This window comes from Montipora foliosa, chromosome 8, assembly GCF_036669935.1.
Source record: "Montipora foliosa isolate CH-2021 chromosome 8, ASM3666993v2, whole genome shotgun sequence".
NCBI lineage: Eukaryota > Metazoa > Cnidaria > Anthozoa > Scleractinia > Acroporidae > Montipora > Montipora foliosa.
In genome coordinates this window covers 2,544,493-2,564,385 of record NC_090876.1, presented here as the reverse complement: position 1 = coordinate 2,564,385, position 19,893 = coordinate 2,544,493, and the positions used below count along the sequence as shown (strand labels likewise).

The following is a 19,893-nucleotide window of genomic DNA, read 5'->3' as shown; positions in this document are numbered from 1 at the left end:
ATGAACATCATATTTCAATCTATTTCTTTATTAGAGGGGCATCCGGCCATTGAGGACTGTTTTCGCAGTTGGGTCGAGATCAAGGGCCAGATGTCATGGTGTCAAAGCTCCTAGTTTGTGTAGCTGTACCAACTCGCTCGATTTTACCTTTTCCTTAAAGGCCTATGCTATTTCCCCGTGACTTCCACCAAGGGAAAAAACAAGGAGGTTCTCTTGCTGCCACCCGATAGCGAAAGAAAGCGTCCGTAATTAAGGTCCTAGTTGTAAATACCGAGACGGGTTATGGACATTCACAGTGCGATATTGTTAAATTGAGGCGACTGAATGTTATCCCTGTGACGAGTTTCTCAGTATCTGCAAACTGCTCAAGAGTCCATGAGTCATGCACTTAATCTTCTTCGTCGTGGCGAAGATTCGGTGGACATTTGATATCACTTATCACACCGTCCTTGATACCACTTTTGGTGCCTTTCTCCACTCCTATGCTTAGCGAAGCCCTTCAATTTTTAACTTTCTTGAGAATTCTTCTTTGACTTATTTGTATTTACTTACCGCTTGTTTGATGCCGTGTCGAAAACTCGGCAGGTGCCAAAAGTGACGTCACGCATGATTTCACGCATTTGGTTGTTCTGCTCGCGCAGGGACAAAAAAAACTTTGCCCTCAGCATCGTGAAAAATGGCAAATTTCCCTCAATTGTCACACCCATTTGAGATATGAAGGCCAAGTGATTCCTCTTCAATGTCTTATCCAAGGACAAACGGTTATGCTCGATCGATGGGTTTTAACAGGATTCGTACTGTTGACTCTTCTCTCAGCGATACGCCCTTTGGCATTTGAAAGAAAAATGTCGACCACCTTGTCATTTGATTTACGTCGGAAAACCAAACATCATCGCCCAAGAAACACAACAACTCTGCCTCCAACTCCAGTGCCCATGACAGTTAGTGATGAAGAAATGGAGTTTTCTCTCCGGGTAAGCGAGAAATTAGCAACCTCAATAAACATAGAAATCGCTGATTTCCTTTTTATACTTGCTCATTTGTCTCACTGGGATAGTGTTTCCATTTTGTATGTGTGTAGAGTACATCGTACGCTTATGTCATTGAACTGGACCTTGGCACGCCTCCGCAACGGGTGAGACATCTGTTTTATCATGTGAGATGAGTGGAGGGAGTGATACCGATATTTGTTTCCATTGCACTAGTTTTCCTCTTATCACTCTCTCTCAGTATATCATTTCGTACGCGAGTAATCGTACCGGTCTGATTGTTACTAGTCTGGAGTTTTACCCTGGTATTGTGAAAACTCTATGTATGCAGGAAATCATACACCTGTTTAACTGTTACCAGATACCCGAACGAATTATGAGCAATATGATGAAACGCCAACTAAGGTTTTATTGTAGTAGTCTTTAGAGTACGGGTGTAAAACATTGGTAAGAAGCCTTTAGCGGATACGCTAGGCAACTGCAAAAAATACATTCGATCACATAATCATAGAGCCCTGTTTTAGAAATTTTCTGATATATACAGTTTTGTTCATCTTAGTGAGCGAGAACCAAGCCTCGTGCCACGCAAGGACTGGGTACCAGTTAATTTGAGTCAGGCGTGACTGGTGTCCGAGCTAGGAATTTTGCCACATGAACACTTAGGCTCCAGCCCGGTTACCGGGAGGAAAATAATACAATGCATTTTCGTGATCGATAGAAGGAAACATTACCGAGTTTTTAACTTCTCTTTTCTTCTATAATGAGGCTTGATATAGTTCCATTTGATAGTTAACATAAGTTGAATGGAAAAATGAGGTTGTTTAAACCAAGAATATCAAGAAATTCTTGTCAGGCTTGTTCGTCATTTTTCACGCCTGAATGGTCGCGTCGTCACAACTTTTCAAATTTTAAGCGGACTGAAAGTCGCCATATGAACAGAAACCAATTTCATCTCGGTAACCGAGCCCAGCCCGGAATCATGTTCACGAAGATCTCCTTAAACCGACAAGTCGTCTTTACAAGCCCTGATTAAATATTGTTTTGTATTTCTGCAATAACTAACTTTCTTTTCCGCAGCTGGAATTTCTTGTCGATACTGGTTCTTCTAACATGGCAATCGCAGGTGAGTATACTGAACGTCTCAAAAATGAATGTAATTCAGCAGTCGATTTCATTTCTCTGTTAGCACGCACGAGTAGAGACACTCTTAATAGGGCTGGGATCTAACTTGGGGTGGTAGGTGGGGTGTAGATTTGCAGTGTGTCCAATGAGGTATCATGTCAAGCTCCCCTCCCCCACTCCCACCACACACACACACACACACACTACACACTCTATGTACTTATACCCAAGCTTGGTACTTAATAATACACAATTTGTCATACTCAAGGTCCGCGTTGTCGTGACGAAATGGATCGCAAGTGCGAGATAGAAACATTTTATTATCCAGAGAAATCAAGCACATCAGAAGATCAACATATACCGGTAGGTTTGATTAGCTCATAGCTCAAATGCACGTTGTATTATTGACTAGACTCAATTAGCCCAGAATTGGCAGGGAAATTACAAGTGCCCTCTTTCTTTTAGCTTTGGCCACATACCATAAAATCTTTATTTTAGGCCCTGGGATGCATAAAGTTCTTAACGATATCTGCAATATTTTTCCTTAGCTCAAAACCATTTTGTTTTGGAATCTTTTAAACTACGTAAGATTTATGAAATCAAATGAAAGACCTAAAGCTCCTAACTATTTACTGGCTCGACGTTTTCTGTCACAGATTGAAACAGAATATGGAAAAGGGGCGTGGTCAGGTGATATTTACCGCGACGTTGTTGCTTTTCCAGGGGACGGTGAGAGAATAACTTACTAATGTAATAACTGGTCGCTTTCGAACGATTTCATGAATAGAAGAATAGAATAGAAGATAAAGGAGGATGTCTTCCCGTTATTATCTTTGCGCAGTCGCAGATCTAGGAAAGCACTGATCCGATATCATCAACTTTAAACTAAAATAGCTGCTAACTTTCCACGCCTCGGAATTTAAGGAAGTGTCATAGCGCAGTGATTAAGGTTTTGGATTTGGATGCCTGCGCTTTAGCCGGGTCAGAAATGCATCAGAAAAAACCAAAGAGAGAGATCAAGTGAGAGCCCGAATAAAGAGAGGAAATCATAGTGAAGAGCAGCGACGATAGATCAAGCACTGACGAGTATGGGAAAAAAGACTGAAATAATGGTGTCGAGAAACGGCGCAAATAACAAGAAAGACGTAACTGAAGAGAGAAGAGAACCACACACAGTGCATTTTTACCTTTCGATAAACTCATCCGAAAAAATGGGTTTTGCCCTAAGCGGGACTCGAACCCACGTCTCCCCACGTTTCGGAAGAGTGTGTCGAAAAGTAAAAATGCACTGTGTGCTCTTCTGTTCTCTCTTCAGTTACGTATAGTATATAGCCTTTCATTTGCCTCCGGAAAATAGACTAACTTGAAGTAATGAACCGGTCGGACTTGTCTTCTGATAAGCAGACTCTGGAAGGCTTGTTATAAAAATATCTGAAAACAAAAACATAAATAAATAATAATTGAGGAGCTCCGCTTTTAGGCTTGTCTCAATATATATTATACACTTAATGTATGGTTCCGAGGGAAACAGTTTGTTTTGTTTTCCCGAGAGTCCTCATGTTTCTCGAGACAAAGTCGAGGGAAACATCAGGACTCGAGGAAAAACAAAACTAACTAGTTTCCCGAGGGACCAGACATTAAGTGCTTTGTTATATATTTAGACTTTTCCTGCAACAATCGCAGCAAAACATCCGGAGCGGACAACAACTGCGGAATTGTATCCCGGTCGGGATACATTTGAATTTGATCAGGGCCACGTGACCAAGAATCAACCAACCATAGTGCTGGTTTTGTTGAGAGAAAGTCTGGGTATATAACATTAGAAATTATTTTGATCGTTGTCTCAATTGTTTTAGGCCCAAGAACAACAGCAGAGTTTGCTGTCATCAGTCACGAAAAAGACTTCTTTCTTAGTGAGTACTATGTACGAATCAGGGAGGTCACTATATGAGTCACTGTTTACAATTTTAGCTTAACTTGCAAATCTCATTGACGTTTTTTCGCCCAATGGTTTTCTTAATTCTTAGTCAGTTTTTCTTTCGACAAAACCAATCAGAGCTACTCCGTTCAAGGTAGAGTTACAAAGAAACTAGATCAGCCGTAATATTCCTACTAAAAAACTGTTTCGAGATTCCTCTTTAGGTAGGGATTTCGGCAGAAAACGAAGACCGTGCTCATCTTCCATGATAATCGAAAATCTTGTTGTTCCTTTTTAATTATTCCGTCGAAAAGACTATTTTCGAGTAATTTCGAATGTTTTTTGGTCTTTGGAATTCGTTTTTTACCCATCCCTAGATTTTCGTATTCCTAGTCGCTCTAACTCATTACTTTTCCTACTATTTTGATTCAGGAAATTCTATCAATGAAGGCATTCTTGGTCTCGCGTATAAGAGTTTGGCGACGGATGATGTTCAGGTAAGGTGATTTTTTTCACATTTTGGACCATGTCATACTGAAAGCAGTTAGTAAAGTGCCTCGCGTAATGTTTGTCCTTACAGCCTTTGTATGATCAACTCGTTCAAGACAACAAGGTTCCCAATGTGTTTTCTCTTGGCTTGTGCAATGGAATGGTAAGTAGATCTTCGGTTGGTAATGAAATTTGGTTACGTTTGTAAAATAGACTGAATGAAGCCGCTTTCGGTCCCATTCACCACTCTCCTTCAAGGGAGGCCTGAAATGATTTGTGGGAATAAGAAATGGTAGGGAGGACATGGGAGGATGCCATAATTTATTGGGCACGCAATCAGCTCTGTATTGACAGTTTTTCTCGTTATGGTAATTCCCTCTTAAGGGAGCCATGTCCCGCAAAATGATGTATTTCATGACACCCAAAATGCCCAAAAATTGAGAATGAAACAGTACAATAACCACTTAAAACTGTCGATCAAATAAAAGAAATAGAGCGTAAGGAAAGAAAAACAAAGATAGACACAAATAGACAAGATTGAAACGGATTCCATTTGAGTAATCGTGAAAGAAGTCGACCCGATCGCGAGTGACATTTTCCAAGTTTACAGCAAATCGCCCGGAGAAAGGTCGTTTTGGTTCCGAATCATCTTGTTTGCCATGTTACGATAATTTTATCGGTAAAGGAATTCCACACGACCATTTTCGAGTTTTAAACTCGTGATTAGCTAGAGATTTCCGCGAAACATCCTAAAATAACGTGACATGGCCCCTTTAATTGGGTCCCATTTCTTTTCTTCTTTTTATCTTTCTCTTTTTTTCAGGTTCAGAGTCACGTTGCTTTTCATTTTCATTTTTTTTTACTTTTGGCTCTCGATTCCGATTTCGATTTGAATTTAATATTTTGTTTTAATTATTAAGCAAGTATAAACACCTCCTTTTAATGAAAGACATATAAATATATCCCAAATTAACCACTCCCCTTTGGGGGCTTTTGACGGAAATCATTGACCAATGAAGCAAATCGTCAAGGATCTCAATTCGTGGGAGGCAGACATGTTGACCATTTTGACAACCGTTACCGAAAAGTTGAACTGGGCAACTCAGAACAACTTCATTTAGTGGTAAGAGAAGGATATGTTCTCGGGAAATCCGGAGTCTGGCGCTCTAACACTCGGCCATAGCCACCTCCCTGTTTGTGTGCCACTTAATTTGATCTGGGTTTAACACAATCCAAAGTTACTTTTCATTGCACACGACTGGAATAAAAAAAAGCGAGGCTATCATTTTTATCAAAAACCTTTTTTAGGGCAAAATCTGGCTGGACTTTCCAGAGGCATTCGAATATCATTCACCCATTCACTACACCGATATCAACCAAGAGACTTGGTACAGTGTTTCTATGACAGGCATTGTGAGTGAGTTCATTAGTTTCGCCAGTGTTTTAATCAGTATTTATTTCTTCTAAATCTAAACATACAGTGTTCCATTGTCTCTCAGGACGTTGCCGGCAATGATCTTGGCTTGTTGCCACCCAGTTATTCATCCGCCATTGTTGATAGTGGTGAGTATTGAAACTGCCGAAACTCGCCTCGTTCACCAGCCGGTCTGTTCATTTTCTATCTCTATTCCTAAGACAATAAAGTTGGCCTCACGAAACTGCTGTTTGACTGTAACATTTGCCTTTAGAGACGAAGCTTTCTTTAGACAATACGAAGAAACTACCACTTAATTTGCTTTGCTAGGAATTGAGTGCCACTAGTTTTTCGGTGATTACTGTTGTGTTACCCTCTATAAATAAAGTTGATTATTATTATTATGAAAAACAAGAAAGGGTAGATACTTCGGCCCGACAGCACAGATAATAGATAAAATTTTCAAATATTTCTCCTGTGTTTATTCCAATTCTGATCCGATTGGCCTTGTCGTTCTCCAATAGCCTCGTTCAAGCCATGAGGACTGTGCCGACCAGTCTCAGCATTTAAACGAGGCTTCGCTCTCGATTGTTGTCATGTCAAAATATTGAAGCCTCTGAAAATGTCATAGTTCTTGTCCTATTTCCCCAATTATATCCCAGGAAAAAGGAAATAAACTTTGAGCATTTATTTTAGACACTTAAAGTGTCTAGTCTTCTATTGTTGGGGGGGGAGACACTAAAAACCGAAATCAATAAATTAACGCAAATAAAACCAAATGTTCATCTGTATCAACTGATTTCTTCCTCTCCTTAGGTACAACGGATATCTTACTGCACCCCGAGGTCTATTCAGCCGTTATAGCTCAACTGAAGTTGGTTCGTATTACTAAGACTTTCCTCAAATATTATGACCTTATTACTTGGCAAATAAAGCCGATCGTGTGGATTATAAGTCACTAAATTGCCTTCATGCTTTCCTCAGCGTGGTCCACCTGTAGATGAACGCTTTTGGGAGAGTTACTGTGTTGATACGGACCCCTATCAATGGCCTTACATAACCATCTACCTAAAGGACACTAGTAAGTGATCCAGGTCATGGGTTCCTGACACAGGATACCCAGGTTTTGCGTCGTACGTCTCAAAACCTTACGTTTTTGTCTTACTTTCCAGTCGGAGGTTCGTTTGGCTTGACAGTTCTTGGCAAGCATTACGTCAGAAAACAAGAGTAAGTCACCTTACATATTCTCGCAATGTATGCACTTTATCCTAATCATTGTGTTTCCCTCAAGAACTTTACAAGAAATCTTCCTTGTTTTTTTTTTTTAATCCAGTGAATTTTACTGTCTAAGCATTGGCGCCAAACAGTCCGGAGCTGTGCTAGGTGAGGTTGTTATGGAAGGAAATGTCGTAGTGTTTGATCGGGCCAATCAGAGAATCGGATTTGCACCCAGCAACATTTCACATGCTGAAGCTGGACCATGTGGTATGTAAAAAATTGAATTCATTTTCTTGTCTCTCTAAGTTCGTCACTAGAACTTGTGCGATAAAGCAGTCAATGTAATTACCTGGCCAAAACAAAACAAAAAACAGACACTCATGAAATTAACCTATCAGTATTTAAAGCAATTACAAGCAGCTGACACTCAAAGCGCGGGAAAGGCGTGCGAGGAGGTCACAAGTGGCTTTGCCTTTACTGAAAACTGCTTTGGGTCACACATCTTATCTAATTATCTTTCCCCTAATATATTTCTCACACCAGTACCTGTTTTCCTTGACACAGGCAATCCAATTCGTGTCAACAATACAGTGAAAGGTGAGTCACTTCATTATGCTGTCATATCATGTTGATTTAGACCACAAACGTTACTTGAAGATCTTAAATTGAAATAAATGTATATTTGAAGAGTGCTTTAGAGACGAAGGAAAAATGGCCTTAAACTGTAGGAGGGGGACATGGGGATTTGCGGTGTTGCGGTGTTGATGGTTTTTTCAATGCGGTGATGCGGTGAATAAAATCTCAATTTGCGGTGTTGCGGTGATCGCAAACCCAACGGTGTGCGATGTTTGTGTTTCTCAAGCTACGGTGTTCGATGAAATGAAATCATTTGCGGTGCTGTGGTTTCTTGTTTGATCTTTCTCATACCTAAATTCAGCACGTAAACTTCGTTAATCCGTGATAATTTATGACAAGCACGTACCATTGTGTTTAATTTGTAATAAAATACAGACCAACATTGTCGAGTTAATCTTCAATACGCTTAAGCTGCCAACGAGAAGCTGTTTTCGTTGATAAATACGTAACTTGATAAGTAACTTGACCGCTGCCACCAGGAGTTGTGTTTATTTTGTGGAAAATTGTTTAGGTATAAACGTGTTATGTCAAGTGTAGACGTTAAAATCATGTAGCTAAAAATAATTGTTGCGGTGACGGTGTTTCGTCGACTTTTCTTGCGGTGATGCGGTGTTCGTTAATTTTTTTTGCGGTGTTGCGGTGTTTCGGGCCCCCCCATGTCCCCCTCCTGTAGTGAAAGCCGAAAGCATGAGAAATTCAGACTTGATCGGGATTTGAACCTGTCATCTCTGAGATAAAATCGTTTTAACACTCTTCTTTATGCAGGAGTCAATGTAAACCACCACCCCGGGACAAGGTGGGGATTTGTTACAGACCTAATTTCAAATATTAACAAATTCCCCTCATCCTGGGGAAGCTGTCCACCTACCAAAGTCCTCAAATGCTCCACCATGTGGGGCCTCCCTTGCCTGAAATGTACTGGATTAGCAGCCTGAAAAGCGAGAACAATAAAGCACAGTTCTATCAAATAATCAATCAATCAACTTTATTTAAACACGGTAAATGACTCAGCAAGCTGGTTTTCAGACATGCCGTGTAACAAAAGCACTCACCTCTCGAGGATCCTTCAAGGAAAAGCACACGAGATGATGTTTGGGATGAACAACCGCTGACCTCGCAACAGCCGGCTCACGACAAATCCCCACCCAAACCCCTAACCTGGGGGCGGTGAAATACAGATATTACCCAATCCCCTACCAGCTCGGGGGTAAATCCCCTTCTTTTCCCCACTAATCCCCACCTTGTCCCGGGGTGGGGGTTTACATTGACTCCGGCATTATGCGATATCGTTTGCTCTGCAGGTCGGCAGGTCACTTTTCACAAGTCACTCGTTACAAAAGCAGTTTTAAAATATAAGCAGTTGTAAAATGGTCGGTTAATGGCCACGCGTTTCTCTTAAGGCTGCTTTTCACTTGCGGCGGAGTCGGAGTCGAAGTCGTAAACAGAAGCGCAGAGCGATACGATATCGTGAAAATCAAACTGTCGGAGTCGAAAGCAGAAGTCACTTACGATCCAGTGAAAATTGCATTGTCGAAGTCGGAAGCAGAAGCAGAAGAATAAACCAATCACAAACATCGATTCCAAGCATTGTGATTGGTTGGTTCTTCCGCTTCTGCTTCCGACTTTCTTCCGACTCCGACAATCTAGTTTTGACATGATCATAAGCGACGGAGTCATAAGCGGAGTCGGAAGAAAATGGAAACGTTCTGATTCTTCCGACTCCGATTCCGTCGAGCTTATGACTCTGCTTACGACTCCGATCTTTGATTTTCACTAAGTCATAAGCGCTCCTACGACTCCAACAACGTCGTTAGTGAAAACCAGCCTTTAATAAATCACGGTTGAGTAAAACCAGGTTTATCGTTTGAGCAGCGGCCAATTACACTTTCCTCTTCCGCAAAAGTCAAGATATAAATTTGAGAATCAGTTACCTCCGTTCATTTAGTTAAAGGATATCAGCAGTACCTTTAAAAATGTCATTTTTTCATCCTCCAAAAAATGTGGCAGATGTTATGTGATCAAACCAGCTACGGTCTTTTAAAGGAATTAGTCGATACTGGCATCAAACCTGACCCTGACTAGCTAGCGAACAATTTGGTTTGTTTTTACCAGGTCGTCTTCATAAGTACTGCCGAGCTCCCGACATGCCCCGGGAGACGTGTTTCATGGGCTGTAAGTCCTGCATCAAATATGGCGGTGTGTGGTGTCCCAAGGGTCACGTGGTTGTGTGGATAAATGGCGTCAGGTTAGAGAGTTCTGATATTTGCTTTCTTTGGATTAGAAAAGGTGCAAGGAAATAGACGAGTAGTGAAGGTAACAAGGAAGTTGCTTTTTTTTGCAGATCTGTTCTTAGTACAACAAAAGGCTTCTGCTGGCCAGGTAACTCCTTACCGATCATTTCTTCGCGGAAGAGTCGCTTGTAAATCTCTCCAAATATTCCTAGCCAATCAGAGCCAATTTAAAGAAATAGTTGATTGCGCGCGCTTAACTGACACAAACTGTATGTATTCACTTCGCGTACTGATTGACCCTTTCGATTGTTTCCCCAAGAGCGACACGTGTAGATTTTACTATGTCTAACGCCAGATGACTTTACTCATCAATGGCGACTCCCGTTAATGTCCTCATAATCCTGTGAACAGTGCTATTGTATCACAGTTTTGGGAATTAGTGGTATATCTACACAGTGTTTCATCTTTTCTTTAGCATGGTTGGAATGCTGCCTTTTTGTTTTTACCGTTTTACCGAAACAAGGAAGCACAAGAAATCAATTATCACTTCCTTTAGTTCAATTACGTTTCATTGCCATAGACTATTTTACGGATACGGCGGCCATTTTGAAATCCATTGTTTCAAATAGCTATTAAGGGGGATTCTAAGTGGGAAAAGAATACTAATTTGCTCCCTTAGAATCCCATCATAGCTATTTGAAACAACGGATTTCAAAATGGCTCACATCTATTTCCATTCTACATTACATTGGCAAATCATGTGTGCCATTGTGCTTTGAAATGAAACATGCATTAAGTAGCTCACAAGTTACTTGTTCGATTACACTTCAGGAGGCCTCTTTACTCTCGATGATGCTAAAGTTCAGACCTTCCTAAACGGACACGGCAGTGCTGAATTTCAGGCGTACTGTGACACTTTAGTTCCAATGTACAAACAGTGTTCAGGTGTGATATTAAGCGGATTCATACTGGGGTACAAGTAGGCCGCCATAAGTGCTACAGAATCTCAAGTCAACAATGAGACCTATTTTAGATACAAGCGCAAATCCCATAATACACCTCTTTTACCTCCCCCCTCCCCCCCCAAAAAAAAATCTGCATAGGCATTGCTTTCGTTTTCTCTTGGGACATTTTCATGTCCCAGGAGAAATTGCAAACAATGGTTATGCAAAAGTTTTGGGGGGTAATAGAGGTGTATTATGGGATTGTGCAAGTAGTGAATACTAAAATTTATAAAGTAAGGTACTTGTAGATTGTCTATCAAACCATGCGGCAAAAAAAAAAAACCAGCCTTATCGTGTTTTAATATGCTCAAGTACGCAACTAATCTTGAGATCATACTTCGCGGCTTTTTTAAAGATACCTCGTTTCTAAGGTTAAAAAGTAAGGTACTTCAACTAAAACAAAACCCCGTTCACATTCAAAGTAGTAGAACTCGGACATACTTAGCCTTCTTACGTCCCTAGTGTGAACCCGACTAAAAATTGCTCTCCTTTATAACGTAGAGTCATCTCCCAAGTTAGTGTTCACAATGCGACTAGGTTGATATTCAGATATAGATATAATGCTATCCTGGATAGGAGAGTTATGAATGAAGCTTAAGAAGTTGCAATTCATAACGTTTCAGCACTACTGCCTGTAAGTGTGTAACGTTTTGATCAAACAGTGAAGGAATATCTATTGTATTTACCAATATTTCGAAAGGCATTGCCTTTCTCCATGAGAGTATTACAAGCAATGGTCCTTGGCTAATCGACGTTACAATTTGAACCAAAGAAAAAACCTGTTTACCATACGATACAGCAAAAATGTGCTACCCTTAAGGTTTGTTTATGCTCGAGTTCCAGCGACGAGGGTTTTACGCCGGGTTCTTCACGTTTTCTTCGCCCACAACAAACCAGTACTTCGCTTAGTCCACCCCGAGAACCGAGTGGAAGAATATACTAAGTTGTTAACGCGCATGCGTCGTTAAGGCGAGTGTTCTCCTTGTTCTTGCGTTCTTTACACTTTTAGTCATTGTTATATTTGTTTTTGTTTCAGTGGCGGGTATCTGGATCTTTTTGATGAGTGGTTTCCTATTTTTCAGCCTTTGCACACTGTTTTCGTATGTGAGTTGTCGAGGAGTCACGAAACCTCAGTCGGAAAGTGATACAGAGATTCCGAACAGTACCGAAGAGATCAAGAACCACAGGGATGGAATACATCCCAGTAGATAAACAGAGAAACAGAGCTGGCATGTGACTAAATATTGACGCATTCGCAAGTCATGCCAAGGAAGAAGTTTTTTAAGACTACTGCGACAGACAGATCTAACATCCCTTGCCTGCAGTGTACCGAAGAACGGCCCTCGCGTCTCCAAAGGCAGTGCTCCTTCACTCCAGCTGCAGGGGCCCAGTGGGTCCAACAAAGCAGCCGACAGCAAACCAAGATCTACACACTGCACTGTAACTGACGCCGAAGTCAACGACGATGTCATGGAAAATTCCTTTGTTTTTGTTTTCGTGAATTTTCCAATGAGATGAACTTACACAATCTCGCCAAACCACATCGTAACCGAATTGGTCGGAACGGTGTTGAGAATTTCTCAAGAGGGAAAATTTGCCATTTTGTGCACACCTTTTTCATGTTTTGATAGCACTTGAGATTTTGTTTTATTTAATTTTGCACATTTTCAAAGAAACTGGCAAAGAAAATTGTGCAAAGGGTAAAAACGCACGAACAGAGCCGAGATCTCTCGTGTTCCGCAACAACTGAACCGCCAGGTGTGTAGGCTAACGCCAGGCTGAAATGGGCTTGGCCAAAAATCAAAGAAATATGTTTGACCTTAGCTAATTTTGTGCCTGTTCGAGGATCAGGGGATCTGTAGGTTTGACGAGAAACCTACCGTACAGCTCGGAGGCAACAGACAAGAAGGGCAAGAGGCTGGCAGAGTTCCACCTTTCCCAAGAGCGAGCTCGGCGAGACGAGAGAAGCCACAGGGGCACCAACCTTCATTCATAATGAAGTGGACAGCACTGACTGACTGTCTCGCCTGTTAGCTGTAGATACCGAGCAACTCTTCGAAATTATATAGTTTCCATAAATCCACAAATAGGTTTAGATACACACACTATACGTAAATAGCCGAATGAGGAAGACACGTTTACGTAAGAAAACGTTCATGCCTTTATGACAAGAAGAAGCCTGCCGGTTGCCGCTTTATAACTATGTAAGCAAGGACCGGCGTAAGCAAACAGAAGAAACAGAGCCTCTAGTCTCCTTGAGGCGTCACGCAACGCTCCCCTCACGAGCGTTGCGTGATGCCCCAAGGAGACTACCATCTAACCTGCAATATTAATATTATCACAAACTAAAAAGAGCGAGTCTGATTGAACGTTTAAGGAATATATTAACTGAAGCCAATATTTCGAAAGGCGTTGCCTTTCTTTATCAGGGTTATACAATCGTTGGCTATCTGCGCGTAAACGCAGAGCTAACTCTATGATGTGTTTCAATAACTGGGCTAAACCGTGTAAGCGGCGGTCACTCTTATGTTAAACAAGGGTTTGCGTGAAAATCAAGACAGAGTAGCCGGCGGTGAGAGGCAAATTTCTGTCAAACAGACGGCGGTATACCGCCGGTGACTGGCTTCTAATGAAACCCCTCTAATAAATAACTTTTGTCGACGTTGTTGATCTTTAGGTCCCTGCCAAAATGTTGAAAAACGGACTGAATGCGCCACACCTTATATTGCTAAGTGCCAACCCATGAATGCGAGGCTAAACATTGCCTAAAAGTATGGTACAATTGGAGCAAGCGAGTTTGATTTGGAATTTTGTAGTTTTGATATTTAACATTTATGAAGAAAATCGAGAAAATTTTAAGTAAATGCTAACCACAGTACCACAGTAACTAAATGTAATTTAAAATCATTTCAAACAGTAAAACAGTTTCGTAACAGTTGATTAGCTTCAACAATTTGTCAAGGCTATTTTTTGACCTTCAAAATTGCTAGTTTAGAAATTTTTAACTTAGACCTGACGTTTATGGAACGCTTTGGTTAAGTACTCTATATTGGCAACCACTTAAGAAAGTTTTTTTTTTTTGCTGTTAAAATTGTTAATGAAAAATTTAATATTACTGGAAACTAAACGATAGATGAAATAACTATACATTGTGAAGAAGCAGGTTCGTGAAGTTTATATAATGAGCTCAATTATGCATGCATTTTGATTGGTTCTCACCTATGATCTATTTACAGGACGGAAAAGTTATTTGGAGACACTAATGATGATAATAATACAAACAAAAAAAGAAATATCGGCACACATTTTGCAAATCTTTTTGCGGTACTCTGGATAATGACGACGTGAAATCATGCACCAAATTTGAGGTTTTGAAGACATCGTGAGAATGCAACAGAGAATATTTCATTCTCTATTTTTTACTCTGAAACCGCTCGTACCGATTTATTTTTAGGATACTTCGCCCACATTGTAGGAGGTGAATGAGCAGATGGTGAATGATAATCCCGAAAGACTTAGGATTGTGAAAAGTTATATTTTGAGGTGACGTTTTCGTTAACGTGGCCGACGTAGATCTTAATTCAAGTCCTTAGTAGATCACAGAAGACGTCAAGAAGTGGTAAGAAACATCGGTGACACACACGGCCATCGCCTCGTGAACTACGTTTTTGTTTTTACCACATTTTGACGTCATTTGTGATCTATTACTGAACAGACGCATGGCAACATGGAATATATTTGTTAAACTGTACACAGAACATTCAATAGACCTCTTTCATAATGGCGGCCAAATAAAATGTTCTTTTGTTTCAATGCTAATAAGCCCTACTAACCTCGCTACGACGAGGAAATTTCAAAAGAATATTTGTTTTAAAACGAGGGCAGTAGGTCTAATTAACATAAATACAAAAGAATGTAAAAGTGGTCGCCATTTATGAAAGTGGTCTATAACATGGATTTCACTTGTCGTCTCATTTATTTACAATTAATAACCTGCCACATCATTCAGATAAAACATTGCCCTCATCGACAAATACGGTAATATTGCTATCTGAAAAACAATTCCTGGGTATTTTCGTAAACAACTTCCGCAAGACTCTGTGCGTCTTCCCCGCGTGTTTCTGCGACGACTTCTAAAACTTGACTGAAAAAAAAAAATGGACAAATTTTCTTTTGTTCTAACTTCACTGTATTACACGTATTGGCGTGCCATTCAGAAGCAACTCTATCATTAGGTGGCTATGAAAAAGAAAGCAAAGCCGAGGAATTGTCTGTCAAACCAGAGTTAATAGAGAGATTTAGATTCTAGGACGAGAATGACCACGAGTACGAGATTTTCTCATAGAACAACACTGAGCGCGCGTTAGCGCGCGTAAACCAGCGTCATTTTGGCGGGATAAACGTGATGACGTCATCATTTTAATACGAGGTTTTGCAAAATGTCGTCGTGTCAAAACAAGTCACCAACAGGGTAGTAGTTTTAGCATTTTTCGACCAGGAAAAGGGTCAGTTACCAACAGTAAGAATAACTGAGCAATATATACTGCTAACAAAGAGTAAGATTAATCGTACGGGTTATAAATTTTCCAAGTAGTTTGGCTAAAAACGGGCAGTCAAAACTCGTACTCGTTCTCGTCCTAGAATCTAAAGGTCTCTAGCAGCAAGGAGCAAGCCCAAGCCTAACATCGTAACCCAGCAATGCGTTGTTTATTTATTCAAGTGTGAACTGTGTGATGCACGTTATGTCGGGTACACAAAAGGCCACCTTCAAACGCGCGTTGAAGAACACCGTCAAAAGGCGTCATCTATTTACAAGCATTATTCCACAGAACATAACACTGCTATTCCGAACAATTTCTTAGCACGCTTCAATGTCATAAAGAAATGCACGAACACATTTGACTGCCTTGTAAATGAAATGCTGTCAATTCAAGATATTAAACCAGTATAGGCCATTTTCGAAATATCAAATATTCAGCTTGATACCGAGGCAGTGAGGACACAATAGAAAGACGTTGGAATGAAAGAGAAAAATATTTACCAACCATCCACTTTCCTTTGTCGTTGTCCTCACTGCCTCACTATCAAGCTGAATTTTAATATATCGAAAAAGGCCTATTGAATGTACAGTCTAATTCTCTTCGTGCTAAAAGTATTCATGTAATTAGCTTGGCACTCTTTTATGCAAATTCACTTCAACTTAGCCTCTTCGCAAACCGCTTTTTATCATTAATTATGTAACCTTGATAATGGCGTAAGATCCACTGAAACGTCCGTTTCTATCACTTATATTTCTTGTCTATTAAATGTTCAAGAAAGTGTAAAAATAACCGGCGTTGTGTGCGAAAAGCAAGTGAAGGTGGCACTTGTGATTGGTTAAGTAACTGACGTAAAATATCTTTTGGACCAACCACTATAGCGTAAGTTAACCGAAGAGGAAACTGGAGTAAAACCCATTCTAATACTTACATAATGTTGCCAGGCTCATTGCGTCCCTTGACACAAACTCCCCGCTCCCATTTTTCTTTCTTCTTGCTTTCAAATTTGGTTCTAACGTGCTTAAAACCCGCGTGCGTGGGTCGCATGTCGCACCAAGGAGCATCTGAATACAAACAGGGTAGGAAGGAATTTGGGCAGGGTAGAATAAAAAATGAAACAGCAATCGCGCTGTCATTACCTTGAAAAGTGCAAAACTTAATAACTGAGAGCTGGAAAATTTCCTCGACAACATCACAGGGGTCGAGCCAGTGACATTCAGAATATTTGTTGGAATCGCTAGCCGTAACCAACTTGGTAAAGGTAAATTAACGACCACAAGAAAGATGTGTGGGCCGGTTAGCCACATCACCTTGATGCTGGTCGTTAAGATGGCTTCCAAAACACGTTACGGAAACCTGGTGAATTTTGCTGACTGTGCTTTCATGCTAAGGTTTCTTTTTTTAGATATTTTTTTTTTTTTAATCGCTATATCTTAAAATGTGTATTTCCACATTGGCGCACAAAAAAACTTTGCATTCTATTATATAATAATGCCTGATAATGGCATTACATACTAAGTAAACGGATAAAAGATGCCAAATGTTCGTCAGCTTGTTTCACTGTGTGAAACTCGCTTACGATTGTGCTTATCGCACAAGTGGGAACCGGGCTTAAGATAGTTTTAGTAGGATATGATAGCACGACTGTTAAATGGTTAGGAAAGTGAATAAGTATTGAGAATCAGATATAAGCGAGATATCGTCAATTTTGATCATTTGTGATAGGGAATAGACCTTATTCATAAATGGCGGTCACATTTATAATTCCTTTGTCCACGTGCAAATTAGCCTACCAAGCCTCATTTTAAAGCAAGAATTCTTTTCAATTCACTGTATGGTATGGAGGCTTGGTAGGCTAATTTGCACTTCGACAAAAGAATTATAAATTGACCGCCATTTATGAATAAGGTCTATACAATTTTTGATAATGTACGATTGAGAATTTACTTCTTTTCATACAAACGGATCTTACCCTAAAAAATCCCAGCTGACGTCAAAATGTGTCAAGGGCAAACAAGTGGCACTCGAACTTTTTAAAATACGTCTTGGTGACGTTGTTTGGGCAATGCGATTCCTTTTTACTCCACGCAATCGAAATCTCAACAACGGAATCTACTATTTTTGCACGAAACACACCCAGGAGCAAGAAAAATGAACAAGTACTGCACCTGTTTCAAGTAATAGTCTATCTGAGGGAATTGTCTTCATGACTTCAATATTTTCCTCTGTTTTGAGTGAACTGGATAAATAAAATATACTCTAATTAGCAACTGTTAAGAGCTATAAATATGAAGAGGATATTACATGGCCGCGCGGAGATACGATGTTAAAGTAGAAATATATATATAGATAACTGATATATTTATTAAATGGGCGGGAGTATTTTACCGGGAACTAAACTTGGATCTTCGACTTGGATTTCTTTCCCTAGTAGAAGGCAGCCCAAGTAGGCATAGACAATCGCGATGACCACTAAACCACGGACGCAATACGCGATAGGTTAACGGAGAAATGTGTATTAGAGAATTGTGTGCGTGACCGGAAACGAGTTTTTGCGTTTTTCGTTGCACACATGTTACCGGGCTAAATACATAACTTCCTAATTCGCCCGGTATTGTTTGATAAAAAGGCTTTCTAGATACCATCGTAGAAACTTATATAGCATTTGTTTACTGATTTTGATCAGAGTCAACGCCGTTAACAACAGTTTTAAATATGAACTATTCTACGATCGTACTTTTTACGCTTTTTGTTGCCTGCCTGTGCTTATTGAAATCACTGGGAACTCAATACATGCATGCTGAAGAATAAAGCAGGTGGAACTACATTAATTAAGAATATTGAGACTAGACCTTTACTCAGGTCCATACCATCCAGTGATGCCGATATATAAACCTTGATCCAAATAATCAGCTGCCTCCTCCTTTGTGCCAGTGAAACAGTGAGCCTAGTTGAATTGACAAATGTAGAAAAATGTTGTTTAAGTTGCCAGATGATATTGTTTGTGTGACCTGCCGTTCAGGAAAGACAGGAGGTTACCAAGCACAAGAATTTGGCTCAACAACTCACAACTCCAGCGACAAATCTATCTCTGTTTTTTCTGATAATATCTAAAAAAAAGGAAAAAAAAGGAAAAAGGAAAGGAACTTTATTTAAGTGTCTAGTCGTTCTAGCGCCGGAGCACTAATTGGGGACACTGTAAACTGAAATTAACAATTAACACAAATCAAGTCAAATGTTGGTTTTTGAAACAAAGCAAGGGAAAATGAATCATTAATTAATTTAAAAGATAGTATTTCATTATATTAGGAGCAGTCGTGGCTCAGATGGCTAGTGCGCGGCTTTCGGAGCGAGAGGTCCCTGGTTCAATCCTCGGTGACTTCAACGTCTGTTTCGACTTTCCTCTGATCCGTGTAGCTATAGCTTTAAATCCCCTGAAAACGGAGCACTGACAGAGGGAGGGGGGTAAAGGGCGCACCGTCGGCTTCCATTGATACCAGCCTCGTAGCTGAAGGAACTACCGACGTTAAATAAAGTGACTTTACCTTTACCTTTATATTTGAAGAAAAGATAACAACAGCTGACCAGTACAAAAATTGAAGTGGGTGGCACAAAAAAAAGAGATACTGTTTACCGGTAATACAAAGAAGTTACAGTATGTCACGTCATATTTTTCAGTACCCACTTACCAATGAAATCTTGATGTGCATTTCTTGAATGTAAAAACATTGGCAACTTAGTCTCCTCAGCTAGTTGAAACTGTTTCTGAAAATACCTGAAATGTGAACTCTAATTCAAATTAACTTTTTCCCCAACTGGTCACAAAACCATCTTTACTTTTGAGATATTTACTTGCTTACTTATTTACTTACTTCAACTGAACTTCTTTTTGGCAAAAATTGGTACGGTCATAATCTAAAAGGAAAAAGACACTAGTTTGCTCTGTACACGTTATCTGTAACCAATGCTTTGCCGGCCACATTTTTGGCATTTATGCAGTGAATTAAACCTCACATTGTTCCCAAAACCATCCCCAATCACAATCCTATCTTGAAGATTCTTTACCACTGGAATCATATTCCTACCTTTAGACATTAAGAGAATACTGTACCCTGAAAAGCAACCCAGGAGTGGACACTCACCTAAGCCACATTCACCAACAGCAACAACTTTTCCTTTATTCCTTTGTGCCAAATCAATCAGTTGCTGTAGATAATCACCTGGATCTTGACCATCCTTTTCAAATTCATGACAGCGAGTTGGATGACAACCAACAGTACAGTGATAGGATTCTACCAAATAAAACATAACACAAACGTCAATTGGAATCTGGA

General features: G+C 40.2%; 2 protein-coding genes and 1 long non-coding RNA gene across 10 annotated transcripts in view; 1 reads left to right on the top strand and 2 right to left on the bottom strand.

Annotated features, from left to right (window-relative positions):
- The window catches only part of LOC137968028 (uncharacterized), a 99,067-nt gene that overhangs the window by 53,869 nt on the left and 25,305 nt on the right, over positions 1–19,893 (bottom strand). The gene's annotated exons all lie outside the window — the stretch shown is intronic.
- On the top strand, positions 59–13,204 carry LOC138012675 (beta-secretase 1-like). Of its 2 annotated transcripts, XM_068859512.1 has the most exons (19): positions 59–974; positions 1,082–1,135; positions 2,067–2,112; positions 2,380–2,474; positions 2,768–2,840; positions 3,968–4,024; positions 4,462–4,526; positions 4,610–4,681; positions 5,827–5,931; positions 6,018–6,081; positions 6,749–6,810; positions 6,917–7,013; positions 7,105–7,159; positions 7,266–7,417; positions 7,715–7,747; positions 9,899–10,031; positions 10,128–10,165; positions 10,849–10,962; positions 12,058–13,204. In XM_068859512.1, the coding sequence occupies exons 1-19, from the start codon at positions 765–767 to the stop codon at positions 12,231–12,233; spliced, it is 1,701 nt and encodes a 566-aa protein (XP_068715613.1). In that variant the 5' UTR covers positions 59–764; the 3' UTR covers positions 12,234–13,204. The 2 variants fall into 2 exon arrangements, with proteins under 2 accessions (XP_068715613.1, XP_068715614.1); XM_068859513.1 differs by lacking the exon at positions 5,827–5,931.
- The window catches only part of LOC138012677 (deoxyribonuclease TATDN1-like), a 6,884-nt gene continuing 1,921 nt past the window's right edge, over positions 14,931–19,893 (bottom strand). For all 7 annotated transcript variants that reach the window (XM_068859515.1, XM_068859518.1, XM_068859517.1 and 4 more), the window contains 8 exons: positions 19,702–19,851; positions 19,432–19,474; positions 19,249–19,334; positions 18,629–18,669; positions 18,430–18,506; positions 17,728–17,798; positions 16,491–16,623; positions 14,931–15,165 (listed from right to left, as the gene is read on the bottom strand). In XM_068859515.1, the coding sequence (XP_068715616.1) occupies positions 15,069–15,165; positions 16,491–16,623; positions 17,728–17,798; positions 18,430–18,506; positions 18,629–18,669; positions 19,249–19,334; positions 19,432–19,474; positions 19,702–19,851 (698 nt within the window). In that variant the 3' untranslated portion in view covers positions 14,931–15,068. The remainder of the gene's footprint in view (positions 15,166–16,490; positions 16,624–17,727; positions 17,799–18,429; positions 18,507–18,628; positions 18,670–19,248; positions 19,335–19,431; positions 19,475–19,701; positions 19,852–19,893) is intronic.